General features: G+C 38.0%; 1 protein-coding gene across 1 annotated transcript; it reads right to left on the bottom strand.

Moving 5' to 3' along the window:
• Positions 1 to 10,505: 10,505 nt before the first annotated feature.
• Positions 10,506 to 17,259, bottom strand: LOC104612086 (uncharacterized). The gene is made up of 7 exons (XM_010279402.3): positions 16,838 to 17,259; positions 16,190 to 16,639; positions 14,990 to 15,157; positions 14,277 to 14,354; positions 12,550 to 12,597; positions 11,495 to 11,928; positions 10,506 to 11,399 (listed from the first exon to the last, which is right to left on the bottom strand). The coding sequence occupies exons 1-7, from the start codon at positions 17,160 to 17,162 to the stop codon at positions 10,809 to 10,811; spliced, it is 2,094 nt and encodes a 697-aa protein (XP_010277704.1). The 5' UTR covers positions 17,163 to 17,259; the 3' UTR covers positions 10,506 to 10,808.
• Between the last annotated feature and the right edge of the window lie 7,779 nt (positions 17,260 to 25,038).

The following is a 25,038-nucleotide window of genomic DNA, read 5'->3' as shown; positions in this document are numbered from 1 at the left end:
TCTAACTATAGGCTGATCGGTCATTCTCCCAACAATGGAAGCATAAAATAGCGCCTCTACAAGAAAGACACGAAATTGCCTTCTTTAACATGACATAGAGGCATTTATTTTGCACCACCACTGGCCAAGTGCCTCTAAATTTACATATTCTAGTAGTGCTTCTTATATGTTTTGGAGTGGTTTCAACTTGTATAGAACTTATTGACCTTCTCCTGTACTGCATCATCTTTCCTAGGGTGGGGGGAATTTGTCCTTGGATTCAAATCATCATCTGATTGATCTCCAATATATGATACCAAGTGTTTGACATTGAAAACATCATGGGTAGGTATATGGCTAGGGGTAGCTTTAATCTGTAAGCATTCTCATTAATGACTTTAACTATCTCGTATGGTCCAACCTTCCTTAATGCTAGCTTTCCACGTTGCCCAACTGGTAGGTGTTCCTCTATTAAAATGACCCAAACACTGTCACCTGCATCAAATACTACTTTCCTCCTATACGTATTAAGATGGGTCTTCGAAAACCAACTTTGTAAATGTTTAATCAATTACCCTGAATCTCATATTGGATCACAGAGCCACTGTATCCATTTCTCAATCAAAATTTTTGTAGTGTAATCTAGCCATCTAGGACATGAAAAAACTTATCTAATGACCTTATAAAGGACATAAAAGTAAGAGGTGAAGGAAGTGATCACACATACTATTAAACAATAACTTAAGTTCAACTAATTAATGAACCAAAAATGTGAAACATTGAGCTTACAAGTACGAGGTTACACAATAGAGAGCTCAAAAGAATGCACTTCATGATTCAAAAAAAAATTGATAAAAGGAAAAAGGGGAAATTATAAAAAGAAAAGCAATCAGTGGTGAGTTAGTTATTTATACTAACATGAACAAGATTCAAAGGAATGCTCAGACATTGCTTAAGTGTCCCATGAAGACCCTTTGATGTTTGATGAGCATCTGCACTACTATTGGTTGATAAGTCACAAGTACTGCAGCTGTTACTCGAGTTGATTCATCAGAAGCTTTAGTTCCATTATTGTACTTTTTACTTTGACTATTGATACATCCACAAACAGAAGATGCAAGCTCATTGGCTCCAATCATTTAAAATAAACATCGACTTTAGACATTTCCAATTAATCCGAACCATTCAGGAAGTTATTCGCGACCATTTAAAATATTTTAAAAATCTGAAATATAGTTTCATTAAACCACCCTATAATTTTGCTTGCATGGACCCCAGTCCAGAACCATCAAAATGGACTAAAAGCTAGAAAGATCTTACGTCACTTTTTAATTTCCTCAATTTTTGTTTCTAATATATTGGAACTTGGAAAGAATTGTGATTTCAAAAGCTACTGGAGAAGAAAAAAACTTGCGAAACTGATATTTCCACCTTGCTGCACCACCGGCTCCTAACTCCTAAGAAGAGACCCTATAGATCACCAATTCAACAGAAAAAAAAATGATGAATTAAGGTATCAATTTATAACTGAAAAGATAGTTGTATTTGTTCTTTGTGAATAAATTTATATAGATGATAATAAATTAAATATTTGGAACCTGAGATCTTGCTCTTTGAAGCTCCTCTAACTGCATGAATAAGTTTTATCTTACTAGACTGAGACTCTAGCCGTTGTACATAAGCCAACAAACAGAAAATATTTACATAAAAAAGAAATGGATTTCTGGGGTTCTAGAGTATTCTCGGTTGGAATCTCCATGCTATTGCTAATTGATGGACATTATCCCCAATCTTTTCCATCCTCTTCAAAATTTCCTCAGCTAATTGATGGAGATCTATGCATTAAAGTTATAACTACTGAGGAATCATAGGTGTAATTGGATTTGCAATGAGTTCAATAGATTGTTTCTAGGATTAAATCAATAGTTCATTCTTTAATAGACAAACAAAACCATCAAATAACATCTCACAAGAACCAAAAAACAAACCATAATAGTAAAATATTAAAAAAAGTTAAATATACATTCCAACAATAAAGCATCTCAATTAAATATCCTAAGCAATTGAATCCATAGCCTATGATTGACATGGCCACATCCTATAGAATCCAAACAATCTACCCAAAGCTGAAGGCATCATTAAGAAATGGGTAGAACTATCTCAATAGGTTTCTTGTCCACCTACAAACATGAAAAAGGACCAAAATTAAATAATTGATGAACAATAAATCAAAGCAAAAAATAAATAATGTACCAATAAGTAATAATAAGTAGAAATCAAGTGTAATATACCTTTTGTTTTTCTTCACCCAATGAAGGAGATGAATCCAATCCCTTTTACAAATCAGAGCTTGAATAGTCTCTAGAGTCAAAGATGCACGGTAAGAATCAATTACCCTACCACCAGCATTGAATGTAGTTTCTGAAGCTAGTGTGGATATTGGAATGGCAAGAATCTCAATTGCCATCTTTGACAATACCCGATATTTCAAATTATTTGCCTTCCACCATTCCAAAGCATTAAACTCATAATGTAACATTTTTTCCTCACAAATATAAACACCTTCTTCAAGGTACAAATCCAACTTGCTTTACATAACTCATCAATTTTGACCATCCTGAATTTGTTGATGACTGGGAGTTGGAACTAGAACTTGTAAAAAACCTATTGCTACCATTCCCTTTAGTGGAGAATTGCTCACTGCTAGAAGCATTATAAGTAGTTACATATTCATCATGAAGCTGGTATAAAGCCCCTCGAACCTGCTCAATGTTCCTTCTAAAGCTTCTGGATATATTTCTGGAAAACACATCAACCAACCTCAATTTACACCTCAAGTCCAAAATGGAAGCCATTGCCATTAATAGATTACATTCACTCCAATGCTTATCAAACTTCTCTTTCATCTTCCCAACCATCATTCGAATGAAATCATTTTCATCCATTAACTTTAAGTTCAAAATTTCCTCTATCCTATAGATCTCATCGAGGTGCAAATTAGAAATAGGATAGTCATTACCAGAAATAATGTTGATAACTACATTGAACACTTCAAGTACCTTACATACTTTCTCCACTTTTCTCCATTTTTCAGGAGTTGTCAAGTAGTCATAATTGGGCTCCCTTTTTTTGAAATCTTAGAAACATACCTCTGAATTTCAAAGCACATGACAACATCTCAAAAGTTGAATTACAATAGGTAGGACAATCAATAACCAACTTACAATTTCAGAAAAAAATTTGTTTCCTACACTCAAACTGGTTAATGTATTTGACACTCTCACTCGCATTTTCTATGATGTAGCCAATTTCACCAAAACCATCTTGAACCAATACATTTAGAATATGTGCACAATATTGCACACGAAACAATTTTCCATCACAAAGAAATTTTCTATTCCTAGAAAATATCTCTCTCAAAAACCTCAAACATGAATCATTATATGATGCATTATCTATAGAAACTGTAAACACCTTATTCTCGAGGCCCCACTCATTTAAACACTTGTAAATTATATTTGCAATATCGACCCTTCAACGTGGTAGTGGGAACATGAATAAAATTGAGAACACGCTTTTATAACCTCCAATTGGCATCTATGAAGTGACTAGTTATCACCATATACTCAATCCTTTGGTTTTGTGACTTCCAAGGATTTGTGGTTATGCTAATCTTCGAAATACACTTTAAAAGATTTTTCAACTTCTTCTTTTGATCCTCATACAAAATTACATAACCGTTCTTTAGTGACTTCTAAGAAATCTTCTCAAAAGCTAGAGTACACATCTTTGTCATGAAAATAAAGCCTTCCTCTCCCACTACAATAAATGGATGCTCATGCATAAGAACCCAATGATCAATTTCTTCTCTCATTTTGGAATGGTTGTACTTTGCGGCAACATTAGGATCTAAGAAAGGAGGACCTACAATTTTTGCATCAACATTGGAATTTACCGGTTGGAAGTTCAAGGTCATTTGCTACTTATGTTGTTTCTCAATTTTTAGAGCCACTTTTCTTGGTATGCATGCTTTTAAATGCCGGCCCATATGACTTGTAGCTCTAGTAGATTCTGTAGATAATATACTCTTGCAATGGACACACTACACCTTCTTTGCTCTATCATCAAATTTTACCTCTTCGAAGTCCAACCATACACCTGAAGTTTTTTGTCTTTTTGACTTCGTTATTGGACCATCTCCCTGAACTTCAATAGGACTCTAAGATCTAGTCTGAGTACCACTATGGTAGAAGGTGCACTTGCAATGGGATTGTTTGCATTATTTGCTATCTGACTTGTCTCATTTAGTGAGGAATCATTGATCGGTAGTGCCAACCATGGTGATAGGGGATGGACCAGACACAAAATGAGAGAGCGAGGGTCCTATAGAAGTTGAGGGAATATTTGTTGATGAAAAATTGTGATCATGAATGGGGATGATGACATCCCTACATTTCAAAATGGTTAGTTACCATTTGATCGTTCTAATCCTTAATATAAATTATTCAATATGCTAGGATAAGGATATTGTATACTATTAAAAAATTAAACTAAAAAGAATTAGAATGTTATATGCATGAAAGTGCAAATAGGTTGAGTATAGGTTCTGGTTCAGATTTGCACAACAGACAAACACACCATGTGGCCCTTAGTAAATAAGCAACATTTTTAGGTAAATGTAAGTGACCCTTCTCTACTATCCTAATAACAGATTCCCTAGCTACTTGGTTTTGTCAAATATCATAATCTGGTTCAGATACCTTAACCCCCTTCTTCAGTTGGTAAATTCCATTCTTTAATTTTTAATTTTTTTTGTTTTAAAATTGTTACATCAACAAAAACAAAAAAAAAAGAAAAAAATGAAACATGTTCTTGAATTATGTTTTCTGTTTTGGGAAATAAAACTAAGTTGGTTTTGTTTAAAAAAACAATAATGGTTTTGAAATCATCAAAATAATGGTTTCTGAACAAAAATGAATTCTAGAGTACAAACATCATATGATCTATGAAACATGATATCAATTACCATAGGATGACATATTATTTAAACCTAATATAATTCAAGAACACATTTTTAGGTTTCAGTTTTGGAAACAAACACACATAAAACTATTAAACTATACAAGAAAAATAATTCACATAATCACATTTTGGGACCTACAACACACCACCAAACCAAACAAAGCATCTCAATATCTATCTTCCATATTAACACCACATCGTCAGTCAAATTTGTATTGGCGGGTAGCAGGAAAATTTAATGCAGATGATGAATAGTTCTGGTTACAAGGAGAAGGTACCAATCCACATTCAAGAAGGCAGTGTGGTAAAGCTTAAAAAGCTGATGGAAGTACTTGACATAGTTGAAAAAGCAGATCATAGGTTGGGTCATGAAAATACAAATGACATTGAAGAAAAACAAGGATAGTCTTTTCTCCAACTGATAATTAAAAATAGCACCAAAGATTTTTTAAGAATATTGTGTGGTAGGCTGACAAATTGTTTCTTTTTTCATGAGCTTGTGTAATTTATTTAAGAGTAGGACTCGGGTAGCATGGACGATGGTCCTTGTGGTTTTGGGTGTTACCTTTGAATATTGGATGGTGGTCCTTGTGGTTACAAAGGAGTTGATTGGGGCCAATCACCAAATACAAATTAGTCCTTCTAACTTCCAAGTCCCAACTATAGAAAGGACAAAGAAGAAACCCAAATCAAGAAGAAGAAGAAGAAGAAGAAGAAGAGGAAGAAGAAGTAAGAGCTGAGATTAAGAGTCTGAGACCATCGGGCATCGGGCATCGAGCATCGAGCGTCGTGCGTGGGGTGTTAGCTGTGAGAGGTGAGAATTGAGAACCTAAGATTGCCGGGCGTTGGCTGTGAGAGAGCTTGAGAGTTGAGGTCGAATCTCTAAGAGTCTTTATCTCTGAAAGGTGAAAGGGTTCAAATGATCGAAGGGACGAAGGGTTTTTTCATTTGGTTTTCCCTTTTCTACTCTCTTAGATTTGGAAGTTAGAATAGGATGTGAATGGGACCACAATACATCTATATCCCCATTAATAACATTCGTTCAAAGAGTATAATATATGCATAAATATTATATACACATAAATATACATATACGCTTTCAATATACATAAAGGCTCAACTAGGCTCGTGAGCTTAACGAGCCAAGTTGTGGAGTATTCGAATTTGGCTTGATTATGACACGAACTATATATAGAGCTCGGATTCGGTTTGAAGCTTGATTTGGGCTAAGCCAAGCCAAGCCAAGCCAAGCCATGATTTTCACGAGTCGATCTCAAATAGCTCATGAAAAGCTCAATTCGTGTCCACCCTTGGTGCATGGGGTTGCTAGGGAATTGAGATGTGCGCTTGAAATTGCCACGTCCTTCCTGGGGTTGCCAGGGAATTGAGATGTGCGCTTGGGGTTGCCAGATCCTTCTTGGGGTTGCTAGGGAACTAAGATGTGTGTATGGGGTTTTCAGGGGATTGAGATGTGCACCTGGGGTTGCTAGAGAACTGAGATGTGTGCTTGGGGTTGCCAGATCCTTCTTAGGGTTGCCAGGAAATTGAGATGTGCGCTTGGGGTTGCCAAATCCTTCTTGGGGTTGCTAGGGAACTAAGATGTGCCTGGGGTTGCCAGGGGATTGAGATGTGCACCTGGGGTTGCTAGAGAACTGAGATGTGTGCTTGGGGTTGCCAGATCCTTCTTAGGGTTGCCAGGGAATTGAGATGTGCGCTTGGGGTTGCCAGATCCTTCTTGGGGTTGCTAGGGAACTAAGATGTGTGCCTAGGGTTGCTAGGGGATTGAGATGTGCACCTGGGGTTGCTAGAGAACTGAGATGTGTGCTTGGGGTTGCTAGGGAATTGAGATGTGCGCTTGGGGTTGTCAGGGCCTTCTTAGGGTTTCTAGGGAACTAAGATGTGTGCCTGGGGTTGCCAGGGAATTGAGATGTGCACCTAGGGTGGTTGCTAGGGCCTTCCTGGGGTTGTTAGGGAATTACGATGTGCGCCTAGGGTTGCCAAGGAATTGAGATGTGTGCTTGGGGTTGCCAAGGAATTGCGATGAATGCTCATTACTCAAGGCTTCTATATGGTGTTGTAAGAAATATGTTAGCAAGTTGCAAGATATGTGATGGATGCGTAAATATTTGCTTAAAACTCATTTTAAAATTCATAAAATTGACTCAAAGTCGATTTTACATATTTTACGATACGGTATTGAAAATATGTTTTTTGAAAATAACTATTTGAATGGGAAAACCATGCTTAAATAGTGTTTTGTGAAAATGATTTGAAAAAAACAATTTTTTGTTAAAATGCTAAGATCATGTGTCTTTTCGTGTGGTTTATTTGAAAAGGTTCGTGACAAAATATTGGGATTAAGTGATGCTTCATGCAATGGACCAGACTTATATATGGAGCTTCTGTTTAAGCTATCATAGTATGAAACGTATACATGTCAGCAGTTTTCTATTATTTGAGTAATTGATTTTCAAAACTCGTCAGGAGAAAATAATGAATATTAATCCAAATAAGGAAATAATGGATATTAATCCATATGATAAAATGATGAATATTAATCCAAAAAAGAATAATTTGGGAAAATAAAAAAAGATGAGGACATTGTGCTCAAAGTATATGCAATGATTAAAAAAAAAAAACTCAAAGAGAAAAAAATCTAGACAAATGACTGATAAAAGAAAGCTAAGACATCGGGTCATCAAAGAGTTCTTTTTTTGTGCCTACATGTTTGCTAAAGAGGGACAAAGTATCTTTTACCTCTAACTGATGTAAGATAAAATTCATCGAAATTATCACTCCTAGAATTTTTATCTGGTATTTAAAAAATACAGATGGTGATGTATATGCTGCATTTACATTAGATGATCAAATGTAATAGTAAAGGTTTGGGGATTAATAGTATAGATTCAATGTTGAAACACCTGTTGAGTTTTGAGAGCCAGAACTGAAACCGCTGGATGCCATGAGAATCGATGGAGGCTCTGATACCAACTTGAAATAGCAGAGTTAATGATAATGTGGATCGATGATGAAATCCATCGTCTTGTTTCTATTTATAATAGTTAAGAGTTGTACACATACAAGGAGTCCATCAATGATGGAGTTTTACAAAGATAAACGATAAGAAGATTACAGATGGAAGGATGAGTATTATCCTGAATGCGATGAGTGTTATCTCAATGATGGAGTTTTACAAAGATAAACGATAAGAAGATTACAGATGGAAGGATGAGTATTATCCTGAATACGATGAGTGTTATACCAGGACTCATGCAATGAGTGTTATGCCAAGACTCATCGAAAGACCAATGATGCAGTAACTCTACGTCTACAGGGAAATACACGTGGAGGTATATCTCCAATAAGTTGAAGATAGGTACGAACTTTTGCACTTTTTGTATTTGGGTTCTCTTCCAAATTTGTATTTGTGTAATGGGTTTCGACGAAACATAAGAAAAAAATGTTGGTGCGATTTGTCTCAGGCAACCCCTGCTAGAATCCCGGAACCTTGAAACCCTCCTTCCCTTCCCATTATCAAAGTCGATGTCTCCCATTCAGCACATCAAACAATAAGGGTATTTTTCACTGACATGTAGTGTTGAAAAGCATAGGAGAAAGCCCAGCTTCATGTGATGATTCTAAATAAAGAAGATGATTCTAACTTGATTGGTGCTTTTGAATAAGGTGAAAAGGGCCATCCGAAGTCACCACCACTGGTTCAGTGGTGATAGGGGGACGAAAACTGTGAGAAGAAGAGAATAAGAGAAAAATAAGAAATAGAATGAGAGAGAGACCAGTAGGTAGGCCCCGCCCTTGGCTTTCGTATATGAGAGATTTGGCTACTTTCACAAGCAGCACAACCATGCAATTGGTATCCATTTGCTCCCTTGATGGTGTGGTTGGTAGACGAAGATGGAGATGGAGGCGAGACGGAAGCGAGGATGAAGATGGAGAAGAGATATGCTTGTTATCTTTGTGAAATTCGGATTTTATTTTGAAAATTTGAGCAATGATGGAGGGCAAATTTGACATTTTATTTTATTTCATTAGCACTTAATGATGATGTCAATTGTCGGAAACAATAGGTGTGGTGCAAGGCAATAGTTAGACAATAAGGGTATTGTTAGTAAATTAGCTAAATAGTAGGGGTAATTTAAGAAATTTGGCTACTTTCACAAGTAGCACGACCATGCAATTGGTATCCGTTTGCTCCCCTGATGGTGTGGTTGGTAGACAAAGACGAAGATGGAGGTAGAGATGGAAACGGGGATGAAGATGGAGACAGAGATGGAGCAGAGATATGCTTCTTATCTTCATGAAATTTGGATTTGATATTGAAAATTTGAGCAATGATGGAGGGCAAATTTGACATTTCATTTTTTCCGATAGCACTTAATGATGATGTCAATTGTTGGAAACAATAGGGGTGCTGCAAGACAAAAGTTAGACAGTAAGGGTATAGCTAGTCAATTAGCTAAATAGCAGGGGTAATTTAAGAAATTTGCCCATTTTTTAACTATCCAATGTATATATATATATATGTGTGTGTGTGTGTGTGTGTGTTGTTTGGAATTTTAAGTCAACTTTAGGAGACAACAAAGGTAGGAGATTTGGTGGGAACTCAAATTCAAGTGAAGATGGTTTGTAAATTGGGATTATAGCTGATAAGGAAAACTTTTGGGCCCTAATATCAATAAAAATAATCATTTTAATATAATTTTCAAAATAGATTAACTTTTTAAAAAATATATGAAATAAGGGCAACTCTGACAACTCTGACAACTCTCATGTAAAATATTGTTTTTTGTCGATAGAAGAAGGTTGGGGGTTGCTGCGGGTTGCTGCTGTCATGTAAAATATTGTTTTGGGCCCTAATATCAAACAATGCTGCTCATGTAAAATATTGTTTTTTGAGAAAACACTCATATAAATAGTGCAGGGCTGCTGTTGTTGAATGGGCCGCCTATGCCCACCTCCGACAGCACTCATGTAAAATATTGTTTTCTGTCGATCTGGAGAAGAAGGTCAGGGCTGCTGCTGTTCATGTAAAATATTGTTTTTGGCCCTAATATCAAACAGTGCTGCTCATGTAAAATATTGTTTTTTGAGAAAACGCTCATATAAATACTGCAGGGCTGCTGTTGTTGAATGGGCCGCCTCCGCCCATTCAACAGTCCGACGAAGAAGGTCGTGGGGCTGGGGCAGAGGTCGAGTTGGAGATCTTCATATTCTTGGTCATTGAAGTAGACGGAGGTGTCGGCGGCGGCGCTGATGGATGGTGGTCATTGAGGTTTATGGGACTGGGGCGGACGTGGTTTGGAAGATGAAGAAGATGAACAGTGATTTTGGCCTTATTTGATATATTTTTTAAAAAGTTAACCTATTTTGAAAATTATATTAAAATGATTATTTTTATTGATATGTGGGCCCAAAAATTGCCCTTATTAGCTATAATCCCTAAATTAAAACTAATAAAAAAAGTGAAACAATAAGCAAGGTAAAAATTATATTAAGCACTTATGAATTTATTAAATAATAATTAAACATTAAGTACAACAGAATACAGATCCAAGAACTTAATTAGCATGTTACTCATCCAATAGGTACGAGAGGTTGAAGATGGATCCTTCACTGGAGTAAATTAACCGGCCGATAATGGGACCTTATTGCCTTTATTGCAACCATGCACATACATCCGTACGTAGTGTACTCTTATCCACTTACGTACTTAAATCAAGCTAAAAGTGATTAACTGTGTACTATGCATCGAATTAACTTACTTATCTAGTATAGATCGATCGATATTATTAATCGAGGATACTGAAAAAATATGTGGAGTGCACTATGTCGATGAAGAGTGGCAGCTGGGATAACGTAAACAAAGTCACCGGAACTGAAGCAAACAGAGTCAATAGAATGGAGATCCACCGGAAATGACCGTCAAGCATGATAAAAACGGTAGAGCTGAAGGCTGTCATCATGGCAGCTAGGGAGAGGAAAAGCATGGAAAGTCCAATTATCAACTTTTTAGGCAATGAAGACATGAAGGCCTCTTCTGTATACCGAGAAGTGAGGATGGCAACGAACATCAGGACTGAGGTTGTGGAAGAGAACAACGCTAATGCATCTGATACCACAAATGCTATGAAGGCCACTTCTCTGAGGAAAATTGGGGTGCCCAAATCGTCTTTATTGCCACCTGGCACCGTAAACAATGCAGCAAACGTTATTGTGATTATAAGTGTAGCCACAAGTGTGCATGACGTTGCTGTGTCCTTCAACCATTTCTCTCCTTCTGCAACTAACTCTCTGTGTTCCCTGCTAAATAATTCATATGCCGTCATTCCTTCTGAATTTTTGTGTCCCTTATGAAGTGGGGGCATCCTCTGCTCCACTGTCTGTGATCGATCGATGACAAGAAAAGCAAATGAATTGCAACATGGTAAAGTGTAGAGTGTTCATCAGGAAGAGGAAAAATATAAATAAGTATCACCTTAAACCACTGAACTTCTCTCTGCATCTGGAGAGCCGCTCCGGGAATAGATTTCAGTCGATGAGCTGGTGCTATTTTTCCGGCCAAAAGCAAAGAATTGTCTACACTTCCCTCCTTTAAAAATCCTTCCGAATTCCAAAAAGGCAAATTGGTTAAGAATTTGAATATCTTTTCTTGCCGATTTTGAATTGCAACATGGTAAGAACTGTTCAAATTATAATCTCTATAAAATAAGATAAGAGGACGATATTTATGAGCCATGGTAAAGAACTCTAGAATTCCAAACTTTGCAGCCTCGATAAGTGATGATCCAAGTATTTCCCAGGTCTGGTAGAAATCTTTCGACTTTAGAAAGCAACAGAAGAGTTGTTGGGTCAATTCATGTGCTTGTTGATGCATCAGCTTCTTATCATGCAACTTCTTGGCATTGGGCACTGTAGTTAATTATAAGAAAGCAAGTTGGCATTACAATTAGCAACTAAAATATCAGGAAAATTTCAAACGCAAATAGGCTAAATTAAATCGTGAATCATATATAGTTTCACATTGATTTCAGGTTTCAGCCCAGGGCTACGGCATCGGGCATAGCCGATTTAGGTGATGTTTGGTATGATTTTTGTTTATTTGAAAAACATTTATATTCCATTTATCTTTAAATTCAAGAAAAAGTGATTAATAAACATTTTTACTGTTGTTTGACAGTTAGACACCACATAAGTCGAATAATGGGAGAAATATTAAAATGAAATTTCTCCTAATGATTGACTCACAAATATAGTTTGGCTTAGGAGTAGTATAATTAGTTATATCAAACCACAAATTTTAAAAAATTTTATCTACATGCATATATACATACATACATATAAATATGAAGATACATCAGACTCAATTGCCCAACAATTCAACCCTGACAAATCGGGTTCATATTTTCAACCCTAATGCTAAACCAACCCGATTTTCAAGCTGATAACCCTGCCCCAAGTTCCACCCTAATAAGAGAATCAGTTTTCCAATAATTCCTTTTACTAATAAAAAGAGTAGAATTTTCACTTTACCTAGTTTGTGGAGGATGTACCAAAATAGTTGTTTTATACCGTAGACCACTGCAAATCCAAGATCAAGTACCACTATGTAAGACAAGACTAACAAACTTATTTGTGTAACTATAGTAAGCCCATTGATAACTAAAAATCATGGAAGAAAGAAATTTTATTACTTTATATATAGAAACGCTGAGTTACATAATTTTTTCTATGCTAGCACTATGAAATGCACCTCAAGCTCTAATTGATGCAACAAAAAGTCTATAATGTACCTTCTATATAAGTTTGCAAAATCCATGTTATAGCATTGAACCACACATGGAAGAATGCAACATTAAGGGGGCATGACAACATGTTTTTTTTATTTTTTATTTTTGAAAATAAAAATAACTGCCATGTCAACAAGAACAATATAATTTTGCCGATGTGACAATTGTGTTTCTTTTTTTTTTTCGAAAAGCAAAACCAACCATGTTGTTGAGCACACCCTAAATTGCTCATGATACCAATTATACAGCTCAAGGTGCAAGGTGCATTTCACTCAACTGGTACCAAAATCAAATTAAATACACTAGTGAACACTCCCATGCAAATGTATACATATAAACTTTATATCTATGCTACCATTAAAAGTGGGAATGAGCCTTCAAAGGCAAATGCATACTTATATCTATACTATCAATTGTGGAACTTTTCTTCTTAACTAAAATGTTCCTATTTTTTTTTTTAATTCAGTCTATCTCTAATTGTAAGGGCAGAAAATTCAATTTGAACTACTACTTCTCACCTCATTCCATTCCCTTTCATTAAGTCTCATATTTATGGTATTAATTTCCATTCTCGTTAATTCTTATGTTTTCTCTCACTAATTTTAAATGTATGAATGAGCTTGTTGAACTTTTCTTCTACACTAAAATACTCTTGTTTCTGAATTTGGTCCCTTTCTAATTGTAAAGGCAAAAGTGTAACTTGAATTACTACTTTAATGTCATACCATTCAATTTCCTCTCATTAAATTTTATGTTCAAGGTATAGATTCTATTAATTAGATCTATATCCAATACTTTTAACAATATTAAATCCATGTTTTTAAAACTATTCCAAAAAATGAAACTATTCTAACAACTAGGTGGCAAGAAAACATATAGAAAAAATTGTGTTCATCTCTAATGCATTATATTAATCATATCAAAGAAAAAATAATTGTGTTAAATAAAATTTGTTTTAATTGATGATAAAAATTAAATACAAAGTTTAAAACCAATAATCCAAAAATGAAATTTCTTTCCTATTTGTTACATGCCAACATTTCAACTTTCAGGTCAAATGATTGATGTTGTAATTAAATTATTAAAATTCAAAAAGCAAAAAAAAAAAAAAGAAAAAAGAAGAAGAAGAAAACAACAGAAATTATGCAGAAACACTTGGTGACATCTCTAATATTACATATTCATTATATTAAATTATATATATTGTAGAAACAATTATATATATATATATATATATAATTGTTCTAAAAACATCTGAAACATCAGCAAAAACAATATAAATTTACTGATGTGGCGGCTGTTTTGTTTCCAAAAAACAAAACCATACTCTTAACGAACTGCCTAAAATGTACAGAAAGTTGCTAAAAATTTAGCAGCTAGAAAAATAAAATTATAGTAGATATATAATAGGATTAGGATAACTGTAAGGACTAGTGTATATATAGCAAATTAAGGAAGGATCAAAACCACCTTTGCTGGAATTGACTTGAAAGAATCCCTGCTGCAAGCTTGACCCATCTGCTTGGACATTAAATCCTGTTGAACATACTGATAGGGAGGCCATTAAGAAAAGAGTATTAGTAAGCCTCATTATTCCCAAACATGTTTAGTTGTAGTTGATCAGTTATAAGACAAAGTGCTCACTAGTAATCTATTAATATAGCACTAGGGGTGTCAATTGGATTGGATTTGGTTCAATCCAGTCCAGTCCAATGTGAGTCCATTATAAATGGACCTGGTCCAATTCAGTCCAATGAATGTTTTGGACCATTTTGGATTGGTCCAGAGACTGTCCAATCTGTTCAAATTTCTGTTAATTTAGATTGGTTTCAACTCAAACCTACTCCATTGACACCTATATTTTTATTTTCTATCAATGGACCAGAAATTGACTCAATCTAATATAAATTCATTATGGATGGACCAGGTCCAATCTAATATGTCATATTGGCTTGTCCAATCCATCCAGATTCAATATGTCTTATTGGTCCGTCCAATCCGTCCAAATGGATTTTGATTTGGACAGAGTCTAACCCAAAATCGGTGCATTGACACCCCTAACTAGCACTTTATTATGGTCACATTCAATTAAACAATAATATTCAAAATAATTAATGTCACTTATACAAAAATCCAGAACATAAAGAAAACTCGCCCAAGTTTTTTTTAAGTATTGAACGTACAGGAGTACAGTAGCCTTTGCCAAAATCCAAGACAACTATTGCTGCTACTTTCAAATGAATGAAGTCTTCCAGCCAAGATTTTTAAGGCATCCTTCAACAAGTTTGCAGATGATGTGATAAATTCCTCTTTAAACATGGGGTGGTCCCTTGTTAGCTTGAGAGCTATATCTGCAGCATGGATATATATGAAAACAATGCAGATTGCAGAAGGGGAATTAGTTATCAATTATATCAATTGGTCTGCGAGAAGGTATAAAAGTGGTGAATACTCTTATCTTGTTGTTGTTCTCTAATTAGAATGAATCATAAGTAATGTTAATAAGAGTAATTATCTAATGTTGAATATAATTAATTATAATGGAAAACTTTAAATTAATTATTAACTCAAGCTCTAAAAGTTAACATTAATTAATTTAATTAATAATTAACAAATATGGGAGAGAAAATGATCAGAAGAACCCACTATTGTTTTGTTGAGTCCCACCTAAAACATCTGATGATGACGATGACGATAATGATAATTCTTGTAGTTAGTGGTAATTAAAACAAAGGTACGTTGTTGTTTTTCGAGGTGGTACCTAGGGGTGCAAATGCATCGGATCATCCTATTTTGTCGAATTTGGATCACTCCTGTTCGGATCTTTAGATTGGATCGGATAATAGGATCTGATCAGAAATCGAATTGGATTTAGATCACTCCTTATCTGATCCGATAGATATTATATATTTATAAATATAAATATATATATATGTTATTTATTTATTTATAAATATATTTTTTATATTATATTTTTATAAAATTGTTATATTATTTATTTTTTATAAAAAACATATATATGATAAAAATAATTAAACAACACTTGTATTTTTTGTTTTTACTTTATTTAAATTAGTACATTTTCATTTTCTTTTAATAATTTATCAATTTTTAAATAAAACAAGTCGGATCGGATCTGATTCGAAGATCTGACTTATCGATAGTATTTGAATTCAAATTGAATCCTATCAGATCTGATCGAATCGGATCCAACATGAACAATGTCGGATCCAATTCGAATCTAAAGACATAAGATAAAAATTAACTAGTAATAAACAATTTAACAGCTTGATATCATATATGAACATTCAGCAACATCACTCTATTAATTAATCCCATATTTAAACAAGGATTAATTAAGGAGGAAGGTATTAGGTAGGTACCGAAGTTATCAGCTTGGATCAAAGACTCCAGAAGAGTGCAAGTAAATGTTTGACTTAATTTTTGTATATGTGTTTGGGAGTAGAGATACGAAACCACATTCTTTTGATCACTGAGTGCAGCAAGGATAAGCGATTCCTGTGTAAGTGATAACAATAGGGAATTCTTCTCCAGCGCCAACTTTGCAATATCTAGTTTGCCCATCCAAGCAGCTTGACTAAGAACCGTATGTACCCACTGATCTCCATATTTGTCAAATAGTTGCTTCAGGAATTGGGTGTTCCCACCGGCAGCTGCAACCAGATGAACATTGCGCTCGAAATGATCAAGCTTAGCATATAATTTCGATTCATCAGCAGTCAATGTCTTCTGGGCCGTTGTCCAGTCACCTTGTAATGCCGCATTGTATAGCTCTTGATTTTTACCTATGCTCTCGTCATCAAATTTGCCACCTGCAAGCAAATAACTAAGCTCCCGATGATCACACCTCCATCTTCTTAATTAATTAATAAGCTTAATTCACTTTATTAATTTGCCCACTAATTAAGCTGAAGCTTCAATAGCAAAAACGCATGCAGCTGCATTGTTCTATAAAACTGCTAGTTGATCAATTATATATATCGGAGAAGAATTTTGCAGTAAGGATTTACCTGTAGGATGGTAGGTATTGAGCAAAATCCTATATTGTTTATATTTATCTTCGTGCCTTTCCTTCAACTCCAACCATGCTTCCCTTGCTGTCTGTAACGTTTTAATTTCGGAGACAACTTCTGGTGTTGACGAAATTAGAATTGCATGTAGAGCTTTGGCATTATCCTTCACTTGGGCTATATTGTCAACGCCTGACATTTCGTTTTCCACAATATCCCAAAGCTTCTTCCCTCTCATGTATCTTTCCATATAAAGGCTCCAAGTTTCGTAGTTCTCCATTGACTGTTTTAGAAGTTCAGGAACTATGAAGCTCGAGGTGGCCATGATCGATCGCCTTCCTTTTCCTCCAATAAAGCTATTAGCACTCCACCACTAGCATGTATATATAAGAGCTTTGGTTGAGAACTTGAGATCTAGCTAGCATTATATAAGCATCTCTTATTGGTTTTAATGTGAGAGTCAGAGAGACGCTTTCAAAATAAGGAACAGATAGATCAGTTAAATATCAATTCCTTTTGTCATCTACTTTTTCTCCATTGAAACGAGAGGAATATCTACTAATAGCTAGGAGAAAAGTTTTGAAGATGGGTTGCAGTGAATTTCTGTACAAGTCACAGAAGCCATTAATATTGGCTTCTCCACTCTTAGAAGCTATGCCGTATGGTTCATGGATTAATTCCTAAGACACACTACTTCTTCGACATTTCATTTTATCTTCTAACTTTGACATAAATTCAGTTTGGAAGGAGTACAAATGCAAATATGTAGAGTGCAAAACCTTATATTTTGTATGTATTTGCACAGTACATATTTACATTTGTACTCTTTCCAAACTCAGCCTAAAGGGTTAATGTACATGATATATGAATTCCATTTCTCTCGTATCAAATGCTATTTATTAAAATAAATGTTGACATGTGAAGAGTGACTGGCACAAGTTTGTTTAGCTGATGCATGATGTTTTGGAATAAAGGAAACCATGTTAGTACCTCTAGCTACTTTACTTTAAAACAACAGAATTAATACCTTGCTTTACCCAACAATGTTTCCTTTCATTCCTTGTCCAATATCTGGGCTTGCATTGTTCTGCACACTACTTTAAAACAACAGAATTAATACCTTGCTTTACCCAACAATGTCTCCTTCCATTTCATGCCCAATATCTGGGCTTGCATTATTCTGCAGTTAGGATGGATTATAATCAGCTACAATTTCCCACTTACAGGCCAATCCATATTTTACACAAAAATTTAATTAATTATATTGAGGGCAATAAGGATCGAACATTAGACCACTTGATCACAAAGGTTTTAATACCATTTCAATTATGGGTGTTTATGGTTTGATTAACTGAATCGTTGGGTTTTTTCAAACTGAACCGACCAGTACCATTGGTTTTTGGAAAACCAAAAACCGAAACCAACCGTTTAATTGATTGATCGGTTCAGTTTTTGACTGGTTAGGTTCTTCAATTTTTTGATTTTATATTATATATTATAAATGAATATATAATTATTTAATATAAATACTAAAAATATATGAAATATATTATATTATAAATAATACATAATATATTATATATTTATACATATATAGTGCATATATTTTTAATTTAGGAAAATTGTCTAAAACTCACCATGTCACTAACTTGATGTTAAACAGACTAACGATTGTTAATATATTACCATTTTGCCCTTCATAGTAAAATATAAAATATATACATATGTATTTTAATATTTTAACTAAAAACACATAAAAAAGGAAAAACATATTTATTTTTAAATTATAGAAATTGGAAAACAAAATCAGAAAATAATAATTGTAGATAAACACCAAAAATTAAACAAAACACAGAAACTACAAATAAATAACAAAAAAGACAAGAAAATTTATAAATTGTAGAAAACAGAAAAATGTAAAAAAACATTGTAAATTATAACAAAACACTAAAAATGCAAAAATAAAAAATAGAAATTCGAAAAGTGAAAAAGACAATAAAAACTCAAAAAATATTGGATAAAAAAAAGAAATTGCAAATATACATAAAATTATAAAAATAGAAATTACACTTTGAACTTTGAATATAGCTAGAGAATTTAGAGTGCTAAAGTGGCAATTGCAACTTATCCGAATCTGAGAACTTTCCTTGTCCAATTACGTGACCAAATTTCTTAGGAAATAGATAAAACATAGCGTCAAGGTATCAACTACTGAGCACTGGCATTCAGAATTACGGTGGTCGTCATAGCCGAAAATAATCAATTCTTGTCGAATATCCCCACTCAATGAAACTCCGACAAGTATAAATGGGATCCTCGAGTTCTGCAAAAGAAAATTCTCAAGACAAGCAAACTCTCAAGACGAATGGGATGTCTAAAACTCTCACAAAACACGGGGAAACAATAGATTCCACCCAATTGGAGAGAGAGAGACCTTAAGGTTATGTTTGGTCTGTAAAGGTTTCTCTGTCTTTTCCTTCCTTTCCCTACTATTTCCTTCAAATCAACCGCTGCCTAAATGAACCTTTTTTTTTTTCTAATTTGCCAATTAAGGGTAATTTGGTCATAATAACTGTATTTATACTGATATGGACAACTTTTGTTAGTGAATATTAATGGTGCTTTAATGGAAGGTGAATTTTTGGAAAATAAAAACTCATTGACATGGTGAGTTTCAGACATTTTAAAAAATTATGATGGATTTAAGAGAAATACTGAAAAGTCATGGTGAATTTTAAACAATTAATTTTATATTTAATACATATATAATATATATTGATGTGGGTATAATTGACCACTCCGTTAAATGATGACGCATGGCACACCCCAAGCTTGACCTCGGCAAAGGGCAATACTGTAACTTCTCAGGGTCATTACTACCACAACATTTACTATAGGCGTTATGATCTTGACCGAATTCTCTCCCCACGCATTAATGCTGGGGTAAACGCTTGGCTGCTAGGATCTTTCCCCAATAACAGCTACTACATACATGAACTTAATTCACAGGACCATTACCTCTTGCTCACTGTTGGGCTTTTGGGTGACTGCAACTATAAAAGCACATCACAGCCTATGGTGCAAGCTCTTATGCACACTTGAGCTCTGAACTCCCTTGCTTAGTGTGACCTCTGTTGTCCTATAGCCCTCGGCTAATTTGATTGTCGTAGTCCTCGTCCCTAGGACCACATCTTGGGGCCTTTATTGTTTGTTGAATCTTGCAGGTGGGGCCCTCAACTATTTCACCTAGGAAGTGACCAAGCTGCCCTCGAGACCTTTGTTATTTCACTAGGAAGTGACCAAGCTGCCCTTGACTCCAGATTTGATAGCAACAATTAGCATTATCTATGGGAACGATTTATTAAACAAGTCTTTCCTCTAACACTTCACTTTTAACATTTCCATCAAATGGCCGACTACTAGGACAATGTCCTTACTATTCCTCAGAATGGCCAATTGGACTACTTGGCCAAACAACTTGACAACCTGCGGCACACAATAGGTGTCCTTCCACAAAATGACCGACCTATCGATGCACAAGATCACCATGGCAGGAGATCTACCCACCTCTCCATTAGCCAGCAGTTAGTAGGATGGGTTGGAGAGGAACCCTCGGAATCGGGAAGTAGTAATCATCGAGTAAGCCGACGCTGCACCAACTCCTCCAACATCACTCGAGTCAAGGAGTCAAATGTGAGGCCTCCCACTGTTGTGGTGTCCCGGATGACCGTAGGGGGTGCCTAGAAGACCGAGCTGCCTCTAACTACAATAGAAATGAGGATGAATGTGTTGGCTATCGCAGCAGCCCTCCTCACCACCAAGGAGCTGGCCGAAGGAGTGCTTCTCCTCCCCAAGTCTTTGACCTTCGTAAGCATCTCAACAACCATCGAGCTTAGAGAAACCAAGACTCAACTAACTTGGAGTATTCCCAAAACCACCACACCCTTTCTCAGGTAAGGGAAGCACCCAATCAAGCCGAGGTTCCTTTGCCTCATGAAGATTGCCACTTTGTGGACTTCTAAGAACAAATCGATACTGATGAGGGCGGATTTGGCCCTCCAATGACATTGTGACACCTGGCACCTCATGTCAAATAAGTGCTGCCCCTTGATAGATAGACTGTTCGGGTTCACCACAGGCATCTCACCACTAGGCAGCTCACCACCATGCAACACACAGGCAGCTCGCCATCTTGTAGCCTGGCACATCAGAACAACTAGGTGACACCCGGGACCAGCTTTGCAACAACTTGCCTTTGCTAAGTTAATGGTGTCCCACCAGGTGTAGCCTGGCACAGGCGCGGCCTAGCACAGGTGCGGCCTGGCACAGGCGCGGCCTAGCCCTGGTGTGGCCTGGCCCTGGCACGAGCTGACAGCTTGGCCCTGGCACGAACTGGCGGCCTAGCCCAAGCACCGACCTGGCGGCCTGACACAGGCACCAACCTGACAACCTCGAGGAACACACCTCCGTACCCTGCATTTTACGGGATTATGACTTGTAACGGTCACATTAGTTCACCAACTCCCCGGTTCTGATGGGAAGGGACAGTATTACCGTTTGACAGCGTTTCACCCACCTAGCACGCAAACAAGTCCCATCATAGTAGGGATCCAATGACCGTTCCACCAACCCGCATGGACTCCTCCAGCATATAAAGACCTCACCCCCGAGGGGCAAAGGTATGCATGATGATGTGAAAAGAGAGGATGGGTAACCTCTATTCTCTAGCTCTCTCATTCTCTAATATCATTCTCAGCTCTCCACTAAGTGCTAAGTTAGGCATCGGAGTGACCTCGCCAGGTTAGCCACCCCGAGTCCTCTAACATTTGGTTCCTTGTAGGCCTCTAAAAGAGCAACAAAGCTCATCAAGGTATCTCACCTCCAGGCAGCTCATCAAGGTAGCTCACCTCTAGGCAGCTCACCATTAGGGAGCTCCACTTCAGCCTCTGAGTCACCGACCACATGGGAGCAGGCAAGATGACGAGGTACTTAGCCAAAAAATTGACACATCACGAAAAAATGATACGTGACCGGAGCCCGTCACATCATTTGGCGCCGTTTGTGGGAACATGCTACGAAAAGCCAACCTCTCATCCTACAAAAGCTAAGTTCCTATCTTACAAAAAGCTAAGTCCTCTTCTCCCAGAAAGCTAAGTCCTCACCTTTTTAGAAACTGAAGCTCTCGCTTTATAGTTTCCATTTTTTATGAACTCAAAGATTGTGTAGGGAGCTAACAGATTAAGTAGCTCTAAGACACCCACCCGGCGGCCTGGCGCGGCTAGCGCATGGCCTGGCGGCCTGTTGTGGCTTGCACCGACCTGGCGCGACCTGGCACGAGCGCTGACCTGGCAGACTGGCCCAGGCGCGAACTTACGAGCTGGAAAGGCACCAGCCTCAGAAACAAGTAAACAAGCTCTAGCTCTCAGATTGTGATTTCTAGCTCGCAGTCTACTATGAGAGTACTAACTTAGCCATCGAAGTGACCTCGTCGGGTTAGCCACCCCGGGTCCTCTAACATTTAGTTCCTTGCAGGTCTCTAAAGAGCAACGAAGCTCATCAATCCAGCTCGACACCTGGTCAGCCTAGCGTCTCACAGGCAGATCGACACCTCACAGGCAGAGATCTCGGCGCTACAATAAGACCCAGTCGCCTCTACGGCATGGGCAAAGTTCAGGAGTGGACTACGAGTCGCTCCCAAAGCCTACGGGCCACATTACTACTTAAAGACCCAACCGCCTCGTCGGCATGGACGAAGTTCAGGAGTGGACTACAAGTCGCTCCCAAAGCCTACGGGCAACACTACTGCTGAAAGACCCAGTCGCCTCTACGGCATGGGCAACACTACTGCTGAAAGACCCAGTCGCCTCTACGGCATGGGCAACACTACTGCTTAAGACCCAGTCGCCTCTACGGCATGGGCAATACTACTACTGAAAGACCCAGTCGCCTATACGGCGTGGGCAACACTACTGCTTAAGACCCAATTGCCTCTACGGCATGGGCAACACTACTGCTTAAGACCCAGTCGCCTCTACGGCATGGGCAACACTACTGCTTAAGACCTAGTTGCCTCTACGGCATGGGCAACACTACTGCTTAAGACCCAGTCGCCTCTACGGCATGGGCAACACTACTACTTAAGACCTAGTCACCTCTACGGAATGGGCAACACTATTGCACAAGACCCAGCCGCCTCGTCGGCATGGGCAAAGTCAAGGTGAGTGGACTACAAGCCGCTCCCAGAATCTAAGGGCTAAAGTACCGAATTGATAGAAACCTCGGTGCCTCACGGGCAACTCACTTCCAAGCAGCTCCCAGAGCCTAAGAAACTGAATCAGCACTTACGAGCTCGTCGAATTACGGGCCAAAAGGAGAAATCTACTCCCTTCACCGAGTTACTTTCAGCTCGGGAGTAGGGGGAAAATGATGAGGGCGGATTTGGCCCTCCAATGACATTGTGACACCTGGCACCTCATGCCAACTAAGTGCAGCCCCTTGACAGCTAGACAGCTCGCCACAGGCAGTTCACCATAGGCAGCTCACCACAGGCAGTTCGCCACAGGCAGCTCGCCACAGGCAGATCGCCACTAGGCAGCTCGTCATCATGCAACACACAGGCAGCTCGCCATCTTGTAGCCTGGCACCTCAGAACAACTAGGTGACACCTAGGACCACCTTGGCAACAACTTGCCTTTGCTAAGTTAATGGTGTCCCACTAGGCGTAGCCTGGCACAGGCGCGACCTGGCACAGGCGCGACCTGGTGACCTGGCCCTGGCACGGCCTTGCCCTGGCACAAGCTGGCAGCTTGGCCCTAGCACGACTTGGCCCTGACATGAGCTGGCGGCCTGGCCTAGGCGCAACCTAGCAGCCTAGCCCAGGCACCGACCTGGCAGCCTGACAACCTCGAGGAACACACCTTTCGTACCCCGCATTTTACAGGATTATGACTTGTAACGGTCACATTAGTTCACCAACTCCCCGGTTCTGATGGGAAGGGACAGTATTACCGTTTGATGGCGTTTCACCCACCTAGCATGCAAACAAGTTCCATCACAGCAGGGATCCAGTGACCATTCCACCAACCTGCATGGACTCCAACATATAAAGACCTCACCCCCAAGGGGCAAAGGTATGCATGATGGAGCAAAAAAGAGAGGATGGGTAACCTCTGCTCTCTAGCTTTCTCATTCTCTAATATCATTCTCAGCTCTCCACTAAGGCATCGGAGTGACCTCGCTGGGTTAGACACCCTGGGTCCTCTGACATTTAGTTCCTTGTAGGCCTCTAAAAGAGCAACAAAGCTCATCAAGGTAGCTCACCTCCAGGCAGCTCATCAAGGTAGCTCACCTCCAAGCAGCTCATCAAGGTAGCTCACCACCAGGTAGCTCATCAAGGTAGCTCACCTCCAGGTAGCTCGTGACCAGGGAGCTCCACTTCAGCCTCTGAGCCACCGACCACATGGGAGCAGACGAGAGGACAAGGTACTTAGCCAAAAAATTGACACATCACGAAAAAATGATACGTGACTGGAACCCGTCACATCAGGTACCATCTAGGTTGAGACTAAACAAGTTAAAGAAGGTAGAGGCGACGCCTCTACCAGCCATTGACTCCATTGCCTCAAAGTTGCTTCCCTATAATTTCAATGCACCTACCCTAAAAACCTGCAAACGTATAACGAACCCGATCATCCCACTTACACGGGTATTCCGATGCCTTGATGTGTAGGGCAATCCAGGCCACATTCAAAGGAGTTACCCAAAGATGGTTCTTGGGCCTTGCCCCATGGTCCATAAGTTATGGGAACTAGTTCGGGGATCTTTTCCTGGCATATTTTGTAAGTAGTCGATGGTGACAAAAGACTGTGATTGCCCTCCTAAAGAATCCCTTCAGATTTACATGCACCACTTCAACCAAGAAGAGCTCAAAGTCAAAGACCTTTACCTATCAATGTTCATGGACACCATCAACGACCTTCACGCGTCTCCCTTTAGTTAGTCCATCTCTAAGAAACTGCCTCACAACAAGGTTGAGTTTCTCTAGAGAGTACAAAAGTACATCAACGCTGAAGAGGCCGAGGCCAACAAGCATTTACCAATGCCTGAGCCCTAAGACAAGAAAAGAAAGGATAAAGACGAGTCTGCAAATAGCCTAGGCAACAAAAACAAAGAGAAGAAACCACCCATACAAACACTCAACA

This window comes from Nelumbo nucifera, chromosome 1 (assembly GCF_055504915.1).
Source record: "Nelumbo nucifera cultivar China Antique chromosome 1, China Antique-T2T, whole genome shotgun sequence".
NCBI lineage: Eukaryota > Viridiplantae > Streptophyta > Magnoliopsida > Proteales > Nelumbonaceae > Nelumbo > Nelumbo nucifera.
Note: the sequence above shows the minus strand (reverse complement) of the source record. Positions and strands in the feature narration are given on the sequence as shown.

Bases quoted from the DNA above. Each gene is read 5' to 3' on its own strand.
- LOC104612086 (XM_010279402.3), bottom strand. From the start codon at position 17,162: ATGGCCACCTCGAGCTTCATAGTTCCTGAACTTCTAAAACAGTCAATG. The intron at 16,640-16,837 runs GTAAATCCTTAC...ATTTGCTTGCAG, and splicing joins CAATACCTACCATCCTACAG to GTGGCAAATTTGATGACGAG. The intron at 15,158-16,189 runs GTACCTACCTAA...TCCATGCTGCAG, and splicing joins GATCCAAGCTGATAACTTCG to ATATAGCTCTCAAGCTAACA.